Raw genomic sequence first — 11,776 nt, forward strand, 5'->3', positions numbered from 1 at the left:
AAAGTATTTCGGAGTTAGTCCATACAGATTGTTAAACGAAATATTGGGTGGTGTTCTTAGACCTCGCTTTTTCAATTGGTATCAGAGCAGGCAAACACATTGAAGACCTTATAAGTTTGTGTTTGTGGCAATCTGAGCCTGTGGACAGAATCTCATACGCATACCAAAATGCCTCCTAAAGCTGTCAACTTTGTCAAGTGTCTCAGAAATACCTCAAAGGATCACTCCTTAGTTGATTCTTACGAATACCGAGGTAGGAAGACTGTCTCATCTTGTGTCAGCCACTCTTCCTCCAATAAGACACTGGACATAATGGCTAAAGCTGAATTGGAGCTCACCATAATTTCCAAAAATTCTACAGATTTTGTTGATCTCAAGGATCATGTACAGCTCATTGATAAATTCGAGAGGTCTATTGATCGTGAACAAGTACTCTATAACATTATAGGGTCGTTCTCTAAGGAAATTGAGAAACTTCTTCAAGAAAACAATCTACAGCGTGAAAAGATTTGTGATCTTGAAAAGATGGTTAAAGAAGGCTCAATTAGAGAAAATTGTTTGATCAAGACGCATTCATATGATCTAGACAGACTTCGTGTTGAGAAAGAGAAACTTGAAGCATCACTTGCTCTAGCCCATGGATAGTGTAAATCCTTGGAAAAGGAAAACTCTTCCTTAAGAAGAAGTTCTTCTTTACAAACTAATCCTCATGAGTTACTGTACAAAATGAAATTTTCTCCAGATGAAGGTTGTGTCAAGAAAAGTTTTCATAACTTACAATCTTCTCCGGTGGCTATGAAGTTTAAACAAGTACCAGTTGACGCTTCTCTTCCACGAATCTGTACCTTCTGTGGAAAAGGAAATCACTATGCTATCCATTGTTTTGCCAGAAAGAAACGTGTTTTTGAGCTTCACAAATTGCTTCTTTCTACTGTCAATGGAGTAAATAGTCGGACGACTGCTACAGCGAAGGTCCCTTTCACAGGAAACCAGTCATCTTATAAAAATGATCTCTCTCCTAGAAATCATTATAGGACATTTGTAAATTCTCGTGCTACCAATGAAGGTATGTCCTATGCTTATAAGAAAAAATCTGATAAATCTAAGTCTAGTGTATGGAGTCCAATTTCGGAAAATCCCCTAGAACCTATTTCTAGAGGTCCTAGATTTTGTTATCAGAAAGTTTCCTCACCTGTGATTCCCAGAAGAACTGTGAGACGTTCTCTCGTTTCTGGAAACTGTCAAGGAAGGACAAGAAATGCTAAATTCAGATATCCTGGAGGAAATGACTGTTATTCTCTCAGAACCTATGGTGAGACTATGTCTCCCATCTGCTACCTAATAGCAGAATGTTTATTCTTGTGTCTAACTTGAGAGATACAAGAATGAGGATTTGTGAGATGCTCAAGTATTGTGCTGTTTTTTTCCAGTTTGTATATCTTATGATGTTTTGTTGTTAGTACTTCTTTATTTTGTCACTATGATTGTTTGGAGATAGAGAATCTTTAAAAGCAACATGGTATGCAGTTTTCCTATTTTGGGCCATTTGTTCTTTGGATGGCCCACGAACGTCCATGTCTTCTCAAGAAACTGTAGGGTTTCCAGCTAGGGTACTCACGAACATATATAAGTCTTATACGTGGTTCTTTATTCTTCTGAAAGGGACTCCATGGAATCTGTTCCCAAAGATGAAGTTAACCCTATGGTTGAGGATGATCTTAAAGGATGTGATTCTGGTCAAGAGTTTATACGGAAGAAGATGCTTGAAAGAAAAGAGTATAACACTTGGATTGGTGAATCTGTCAAGGATCTGATTCGTACTCAGAATAAAGTTAAGATTGAACTGGCTAACCTTCAATTGCAGATAAACCAACTTATTGATGGACATGCGAAAATCCTTGGTACTCAGAATATCTTGATCAGAAATCAGAAGAAAGTTATCCTTGATTGTGCAAAGGCTCGTCATTATGCTCGCACCATTGATCGGAAAGTCAACGTTCTAACTTTTGAACATGGTGTCTCTACGGTCAACAGGGTCAAGGATATCATTGACTCCTACTTTGATGGACCATTTCAGAGGTATGAAATCATCAAGGAAAACTAAGTTTTTTATGCCTAGTATGTTTTATTTTTGGATTAGTTGGAAGAATAACTAGTGCTTTCAATAGCGATGATTGTGACTACACATAGCTATTTTTGTTTTCATCTTCTTATGATATTTTTTTAGGTTTATTGGTTTTTATATTCTAAAAATAATTGGAGGATGATGTTATTGGAGTATTGATCGTTATGATTTTGTAATATTGCAATTTGATTATGGGATATGTATTGTTTGCGTCCGTGAACTTGAAGGTCCCATATGCTGTCAAAAGTAAAGTCGTTCATGAATTGGTATTCGTATTAATGAAAGGACGAATGGACTTTTGACAATTACAAAAGTTATGCCTATGCAGTCATGTATTTGATGGAAAATAGGATAAAATCTTTTGTTTGACAAGGATAAAGTCTATCATGTCATTATGATGGAAAATAGAATAGATCCTTGTATGTTATCTACGGTATTCATCTTCATTGATCCATTTTGTTATGTTTTACCGTGAAGGCTCCATTGTGTGTCTTATGTTGAGCACGATACAACTAAGTCGATTATCCTTATTGGCTTTGTTGGTTGTTCCATAAGATGATATATGTTGAGCATTATGAACTAAATTAATCATCTTGGTTGGTTATTTAGTTATTTGCTCCGAAAGTCTTCTTTTGTCGAGCAAATCTTTTTGACAATTAAATTGATTACTTTTGTGATTAGTTTGGTTGTTTGTATTCCAATTAGATTAATTATAAGTTCTCTTGTAATTAGTCTAGTTCAGTTTTCATATATTCCACAAGTTCTTGTGTGGAGTATATGAACGGCTATACAAATCATGTTCTATTGGTTGATGTATTCGTACATTCCGTAAGGTTTTTCCTTATGTTGAGTATGTGATCGATTAAGTTAGTCGTCTCCGTATGATTACCTTAGTCGTAGCTCCGTAAGTTTACTTATGTTGAGCACCTTCAATTAAATTGATCACTTTTGTGGTTTAATTTAGTTGTGTATTCCAATTAAATTAATCATGGGTTTTCTTGTGATTAATTTGGTTGAGTTTTGGATATAGAAAATCATTTTTATGGTTTTTGGTGTCCAATTTAAAAATCCTTTTTTTCTTTCGAAATTAAGGTCGCTCTTGTTGTTCTTTCGGGAATGACATCAAATGGGGGAGATTTCTTTTGAACTTGTGCTTAATGGTAATATCTTGCGGGGTGTGTGGCTGTGGAATTTTATAGGGGTTATCTTGTATCTTAAAACTTCTTGATGAATGCATTTAGCTTCGGCTTTATGATTGCATCTAAATTAAGTTGGTATGTATTTTTCTTTTAGTTTATGAAATGTCTCTTGTGGAAATTTCATTATGATCCCGTTCTTTTACCTTTGCCAATTTTACTGACAAAAAGGGGGAGAAATATTGTAGTTCACACTACAAATACATATGGTTTTTGGATCATTGTGTAAGAGGGAGTGGTTTCCATGATCGAGATGGAGTATTGACTAAGGGGGAGTGATACATATCACCATAGTATTATTGTTAAAGTCGTGATGCAATTGGACTTTGATGTTACATAATAATACTATGACATTGTATAATAATGATCGAGAATTTCGATTTCTCTCATTGTTATAGCTACGGATCTTCAACAACGGTGATGCTAAACTTACAACCTTTGGGATCATTGTAGTACTTGGAAGGACGAAGATTTCAGGGAACGTTGAAGATTAGACTATGGAATAGGAGCCACTAAAGTTTATCTTTCTTGTATTCCATATGTATTAATAGTTTTGTCACTAAAATTGACAAAGGGGGAGATTGTTAGAGCATAGCTCGGTCGACCTCGCATGCGTTGCTATCTCAAGCATGTTTGTCAATGTTAGTGATCAAAACTATGAGTCTTGATTTCTAGCCTACATAGTTAAGTCTCGGACTAGGATAGAAAAGTGTAGTTGAGCTCAAGGACTTCATGGCGATTCATCATACAACGACGAAGATCTACTCAAGGAACCGTGGAACTTCATCAACAAAAAGGTATGTGGAGACTTGAACTTATATAGCACTCAAAAGTCTATCTCTTCTATCCTACTTCTTATGAGACAAAAGTCGTATGCTATATAGACTGGATCATACACATTTGATATTTCGAGCCGAGTATATCTCGCCTATCTATATCTCGAAATCATATGTTGGTAAAGCGTTTCGCTTTGATCAAGTTTATCTTCACCTAGTGACGAAAGTCATGAAAAGTTTCAATTACTTTGAGAATTGCTCTAACGCGAAACGGTCTGTGAATAACGGTTATATAACGTCCTCTGAGAATGTCTCAATGATTGAAATGAGAGTTTAGATTACATAACCATGTATTCCTTAATCCGAAGTTTTCGAACTTTGTTGATTGAGAGAAACCGGAGGAATTGGCTTTGCCAAGTCCGCGAACCCAGTCCGCGAACTGACGGAAGTTCTTGTACCGAGAATTTCTGCTGGGATTTTCCAAAAAATCGTTTGCGTGTAAGTCCGCGAACTGGAGAAAGTCTATTTGCCGAGATTTTCTGCTGAGTTTGGAAAACTCCACCGGTTGTCTTAAGTCCGCGAACTTGTTTGTGAGCTTAAGAGGTTATGATCTAAAGATGTGCTCTGAACATGAAACTTAAATTACTAAGGAATGATTTATGCAAATCGTGGCTATAAAGTTCATGAGCCGATTCAATCGAATCGAATCATCTTTGTTTCAATTGTGTCTTGTGTAGTTACATAAGATCTCATAGCAATTGAACAACTCTCTAACTAGTTCATTTGAGTCAATTGAACTAGTTATGGTGAAGAAGAACATGGTTAATACGAAATGCTCATATGGTTAACCTTTTGAGTTACTATGTTGAACCAACATACACGTACACGTTTGGGCATGCTTTTCACAAACCCAGTAAATGTCTACCCAAGTGTGTGTGACAAGCTAAGTTTTTGATCTAACGGTTGAGAAATATTAGCTTGAATCTAAATCAGGTTTTCATCTAACGGTGAATATGGATTTCTTTGTAACTAAGGCAAAACCCTGATTTGAAGGCTATATAAAGGAGACATCTAGCATTGTGCAAAACTAATCCCCACACGTCTTTGTGATACTAGTGCGCTCACTAGAGTCGATTCTCTTTTAACCTTTGGTTTTCTTTTCTAAAACCAGGTTAACGACTTAAAGACTTCATTGGGATTGTGAAGCCAGACCGATACTACTATTATCGTAGTTGTGTGATCTGATCTTGCATCTTCTATCGTACGAGTACAATCTTTGATTGGCTTGAGATCGTGAGAATTCTCCGATAGGCAAGATAAAGAAGTCACAAACATCTTCGTCTCACTGTTTGTGATTCCTCGACAAACCGCCTGTGTAGTCAGGGAGGATTGTAGAGAGGTGATTGATTAATTTAGGTTGTTCTTCGGAAATATAAGACCGGATTATCAATTGGTTCCTGTTCACCTTGATTTTATATCTTAAGACGGAACAAAAACCTAGGGTTTATCTGTGGGAGATAAATTTATCCTTTGATAGACTTTTCTGTGTGAGACAGATTTGTTTATTATCAAGTCTGCGATTTTGGGTTGCAGCAACTCTTGATTGTGGGTGAGATCAGCTAAGGGAATAAAGTGCGCAGTATCCTGCTGGGATCAGAGGCGTAGGAGTACAACTGTACCTTGGATCGGTGGGCTGATTGGGGTTCAACTATAGTCCAGTCCAAAGTTAGCTTGGAGTAGGCTAGTGTCTGTAGCGGCTTAATACAGTGTGTATTCAATCTGGACTAGGTCCCGGGGTTTTTCTGCATTTGCGGTTTCCTCGTTAACAAAACTTCTGGTGTCTGTGTTATTTCTTTTCCGTATTATATTTTATATAATTGAAATAATACAGGTTGTGCGTTCGTGATCATCAGTTGGAAATTCAACCTTTGGTTGTTAATTAATATTGATTGATCCTTGGACATTGGTCTTTGGTACCGTCCAAGTTATTCCTTGTATTTGATAAAGCCTCGCTATTGATTTTAGCTTGAGTAAAAATCAAATCAAGAGAGAGATATTAACTCCTTGAGATACTTTTATCTAGATTGAGTCTGACTGTCTAGTTGATTCTCTAGCAAAGTATTTCGGAGTTAGTCCATACAGATTTCTAAGCGAAATATTGGGTGGTATTGTTAGACCCCTGCTTTTTCAATATATGCACCCACTATGGGTATGCCAAACTGCCAAACTCATATGCCTATATGTCAGGAATAACATATAGGCATACACGATGGAGTTTCCAGCGAGCGATAGAGTTTCCATCCCTCGATGGTCATAATAACGCTCGCTGGTCTTTAAAGCGCTAGTCAAGCTATCGCTCGACTGTCTAATCATCGCTAATCAGATCTTCATCCTACGGCTACTATTTTCCCCCTCTATAAATACCTAATTTCAATCTCATTTCAACTCACATGAGAATTTCTAAATCTCTCTAGAATTTCTCAATCTTCTTCTTCAAATCTAAAACAATCACACCTTCTCTACAATTCTTTATTTCTTGTAATATGGATTCACAATCTCAAAGTCAATGCAAAGCTAAAAAAAACAAAGTTCGTGGTGCAAAATACAACATGATAGAGGATGAATGCATTTGTCGTAAATATGTTTTTTTTTACCCAAGATTGCATCGATGGTGCACAACAACATGGTAACACCATGTGGGAAAATATATTTCGTAAATATGAAGAACAAACCATGAACATCAATTCTCGTGATGCAAAAGGATCGGCAGAACACTTCATTGTAATCAACATGGAAGTAGCCGCTTATGTTACATTGATAATTCAAGCCAAGAGAGCAGGCAAGGAGAGTGGTCAGGTGGATGTTGATTTTTAAAGACATGTTCGTACAGATTGGCAGCAAAAACATGGTAAATAGTTCGCTTTCGAAAGTTGTTATCATATTTTGAAGGTGTTGAACAAATATAATACAGATTTCTTATCAATTAATTAACAAGTACCTGAAAGTTCACCATATAATTCTTCTCCCTCAACACCAAATTCTTCACCATTTTCACCAGGTCCATCAAATTCTTCACCAGATACTGCAAGAAACCCAAATGGTAACTTAATTTTTAATAATTATGATGATGGTAAGAGAGAACTGCCAGGGAGGAACAATGCAAGACTAGCTAGAAAATTAGCTCAAGAAGGAGGGAGCTCCGGTGGATTTAACATGGCGGAGTTTATGTAACATCAAAAGACCGTCGAGAATCAAAGAGCAGTTGATAGGAAATTTCAAAACAGAGAGCGTAAAAAAAGTCGTCTTTCTCAAGAAAAATTTTGGTTTGACTATAAGAAGCATAACATTCTTCAAGCTAACACTTCAATTATGAACGCCCAGCAAAAACATGTGTGGGAAATTGAATTTGACAGAATTCAAGCACAGATTGAACAACAAGCTGGGTTTACTAACAACAATGGTGATGATGATGAGGATATAACTGATGATGAGTTTGATGTAGTAGTTCCTCTAAATGATTGATGTATTAAATTAAGTTTTAATTTAAAGTATTGCATTTTAATTTGATATGTTGTTGTTGCATTCTACTTAATATTAGTTTGAAATGAAAAGTTGATTAATTTGAAATGTTGTTGCTCATTAACTTAAATTAAAATACATAACTTAAATTAAAATAAATAACTTAAATTAAAATACATAACTCATCGTCTTCCATGCTCTTCCCAAAGATTCAATCTCAGATCTTCTCTTAGACTGTCATACAAAATTCGGTTCTGAATGTAATTAGTTATTTGAGCATAATTCCTTGCAGGGACGCCTCTTTCTGGTTGAATATTCAGCCTCAAATCTTCATCTTCATAGTTAGTCCACTCCGGATCACGACGGTTTTCCTGAATTACCATGTTATGAAGAATTATGCAAGTGAGCATAGTTTTGTGCATTTCACGATGACTCAAACCACGATATGGGCCACAAATGTTAGCGAACTTCCTCTTTAAAATTCCAAAAGCGCGTTCCACATCCTTCCTCGCTGCCATTTGGGCATCGTTAGAATGCCGATATGAACAATCCAATGTACCGGCAGGAGGCTGACGGTAACATTGAACCCAGGTGGACCATTTTTGGTAGATACCATCCGCAAGATAATAGCCATGAGTGTAATGGTGGCCGTTAATCATGAAACAGACTTGGGGACAAATTTCATGCTTCAAATCTTCAAACAGATGCGACTTGTGCAAAACATTGATATCATTTTGTGAACCTGGAAGACCAAAAAAAGCGTGCCATATCCAACAATCATAAAAAGCAGCGGCTTCAAGGATAACTGTTGGTTTGGATAATGACCTTTATATTGACCGGCCCAATAAACAGGGAATCCTTGCCATACCCAATGCATACAATCGAGACTACCTAGCATTCATGAGAATCCCCTTTCCTCATTCTCCCTCAATATTTCTCTAACATCTTCCTCGGTTGGTTTTCGTAAATATGTTGGACCAAAATGATTAATCATTACTTCACAAAACAATGAAAGGTAAGTGAATGCAGTTGTTTAACCCATACGAAGGTACTCATCGTTCGCATCCGTTGGAGTGCCATAACCTAGAATCCTTAAAGCCAAAGTAACTTTTTGTTCAGGACTATGACCTCTAATATTGAGTGCATCAAACTGATAACTAAATTGAGGTTCCACTCGACAAAGCTCTTCAATAATCTTTATCACCAGATGACGAGGCATACGGAATCGACCTTGAAAATTTGATCAGAGTACACACAATTGGGAAGAAAATAATCGTGCATCATCTTCTGATGGTAAAATTCCCTCCCTCGATACGTATACCTTCTTGAGAATACTTCTTGTGGCTCTGGAACTCTAGGTATTTGGCCTGTATGTACAAGCATCAAAGTGTCAATTAGTTTATTATCTTCAGCTTCCTCATCATCAAGTTCTTGCAACCTCCTTCGATGCATTTCTTGTTGTAATCAAAACCGATTCATAATAAAATTCCTCTCTTCATTAGATCTCGCCATTGACGATTATGAAATTTAAAATGAGAATAGAGATAGAGATAGAGAAATTGGTGAAATATAGGTTGAAGTAGGTGTAAGTATCTTGGAGAAATACGAGGACGTGTATATAGGCACCAATAAGGGGGAAATAGCCGTTGCAAAATATCTAGTGGTCGATAATATTAAATCGCCAGCAATACTATTTAAATCGCTCGGTTTAATGTATAACGCCAGCAATAGTCATAATATCTCCAGCGCTATTCATATTATCGCTCGCTAGAAAGTCTATCACTTATTGATTTTCCACACAGTGGCGCAACTGGTTTGCCATACCACCTGGTATGCCAAATAACTTTTTTTTGACATGTGTATAAGAATAGGCCTCAATGGGTCATTTGAACAGACGGGTCGCAGTTGCTTTTGTTTTCTTAAGGTTCCATCCGGATCCGAACCGTTCATTCTTGGTCAACAAAATCATGGGAAATAACAGTTTAAATAAACTCCGAAGTCACTAACCTCAAACCTTAAAAAAGAAATCAACAACTACGAAATGAGATCTCATGTTGTTCTATTTGGAGATTCAATCACTGAACAATCTTTTAAGCCTAATGGATGGGGTTCAGCTCTTGCCAACACCTACACTAGAAAGGTACTTTCTTATGTCTTTTTTATCACAATATTTCGCTAATCATCGGACATTCTGTAGTCCCTACTCAAATTCAGCCTTATATTTGGTTTATTGTGTTAAACTCAAATTGGGTTTTCATTGATGTTTCAAAATGTGATCTTTACCTGTTTTTAAGAAAACCAAAGTGGAAGATTAGGCTCAATATTATTACTCAAATGCTTCTTACATTTTCAGAGTTGGGTTATTGTGTAGGTTGATGTAGTAGTTCGTGGGTATGGTGGATATAATAGTAGGTGGGCGTTGTTCTTGTTGCAGACCCTTTTAGTGGTAAGTCCATATTTGCCCTTTCTTTGATCGTTCATGATTTATTTTGTTTGGATCTGAAATTTGGTTGTTGTTGAATGAAATTGAGGAGCTATGTTTCTGGAAAAGTTTGATTTCTCTGGGAAATTTACTTTCATGAGTTTTGAAACATTGTTGTTGTTTCAAGATCTTATTCGGGTTATTTGTCTTGCAGGGTTACACGAACCCTCCTGAAGCTGTCACAATTTTCTTTGGTGCTAATGATGCAGCTCTTTTAGGAAGAACCAGTGAACGACAACATGTGCCAGTGGAAGAGTACAAAGAGAACCTTAGAAAAATTGTTCGTCATTTCAAGGTTAGGATTCTAAAGAGTTGATAAACCTTTAGGAATCTAGGGCAATAGCTCGTTCGTTGAAATTATTAGCGGTTTGACATTTTTAATGACTTCGAGACTATATTGTTAAAGGGAAGTTGAAATTGCTCTTTGAAATCTCTTATTTCATGGTTTGGCTACTGCTTAGGAACTTTATCCTGCAATGTTGGTGGTGATAATCACTCCACCACCTATTGATGAGGAAGGGCGAAACGAGTATGCACGGTATGATACTGCTCCCTTTTTCATTTTTATATCTTTACAATTTTATAAAAGATGTTTTGTAAGTATCCAGTAGTTAACGCTTTTCCCGTATTCATGTTTGATGATTTTTCAATTAGGGAACTCATAAACTTCAATCACTTCTGATATGTATTATAGATGTTATCATTTAAGTTTTAGACAGTTTGAATTGATAGCATTGTAGTCTTACAGGTCTTTATACGGTGATAAAGCAAGGGAATTGTCCGAAAGGACAAACAAAGTGACTGGAGTTTATGCAAAACAGTGCATTGAATTAGCTAAGGAATTGGGTGTTTACTCTATCAATCTATGGTCCAAGATGCAGGAAACCGAAGGATGGCAAAAGAAATTTCTAAGGTTAGTTTATAGTTTCTGCTTAGCGTCGCATTGATATTCGAAAGTTCTTGTCCCATTAGTCATGTGAGACTTCCTGTTCAGTAACTTGCCCTTGAAAGATATATCATTGTTAACAAGGGAGTTATTATTTCAGTTCTCAAGTTTTCTTTTACAGTGATGGATTGCACTTGACAGCAGAAGGTAATGCAATAGTCCATGAAGAAGTGGTGAGAGTTTTCAGTGGAGGAGGGTTAGATGCTACACAATTGGCAAGTGATTACCCTCATCACTCTGAAATTGATCCGAAGAACCTTGAGAAATCTTTCCAAGAGAGATCTTGCAAAGCAGATCTATAACTATTGTTTTCCTTCTCTATACTTTTTAGATTTTTTCTTGACAAGACATTTTCTCGATTCTCCGGCACCGGCATGGTGCAATTGTAATGTGACATTATCTGTGAAAGTATTCTATGCTAAAACTCTATTTCTGGATTTGAAATCAAGTGCATATAAATTGTTTAGTAGTAATACTCATAACATCTATTTTATTTTATTGATCAAGGGAAAAACTCAAAAACAACCTAGTAAACCTTATTAAGGCCGAATGAAGATGAAAGATATCTCCGCTGACCGAGATGCTTAATTTACTGGCAGAAGGTTTTCTGTGAAAGTATAATGGGCCAATTACAGAATGGTCATACTTTTGCAAAGTATAATGGGCCAATTACAGAATGGTCATACTTTTGCAATTCATGTGTTCTTTTTCCATCCGATTTGCAACTTTTGA

General features: G+C 36.5%; 1 protein-coding gene across 2 annotated transcripts; it reads left to right on the plus strand.

The window, feature by feature from the left end:
• The first annotated feature begins 9,565 nt into the window (after positions 1-9,565).
• Positions 9,566-11,519, plus strand: LOC113277713 (GDSL esterase/lipase At5g62930-like). Of its 2 annotated transcripts, none has more exons than XM_026526735.1 (6): positions 9,566-9,756; positions 9,988-10,062; positions 10,253-10,393; positions 10,560-10,636; positions 10,847-11,011; positions 11,145-11,519. In XM_026526735.1, exons 1-6 carry the CDS (start codon positions 9,658-9,660, stop codon positions 11,344-11,346), a joined length of 759 nt encoding a protein of 252 aa, XP_026382520.1. In that variant the 5' UTR covers positions 9,566-9,657; the 3' UTR covers positions 11,347-11,519. The 2 variants fall into 2 exon arrangements, with proteins under 2 accessions (XP_026382520.1, XP_026382521.1); XM_026526736.1 differs by having other exon boundaries at positions 9,571-9,756; positions 11,166-11,519.
• The last annotated feature ends 257 nt before the right edge of the window (positions 11,520-11,776 follow it).

Source organism: Papaver somniferum, chromosome 5 (assembly GCF_003573695.1).
Source record: "Papaver somniferum cultivar HN1 chromosome 5, ASM357369v1, whole genome shotgun sequence".
Taxonomy (NCBI): Eukaryota; Viridiplantae; Streptophyta; class Magnoliopsida; order Ranunculales; family Papaveraceae; genus Papaver; species Papaver somniferum.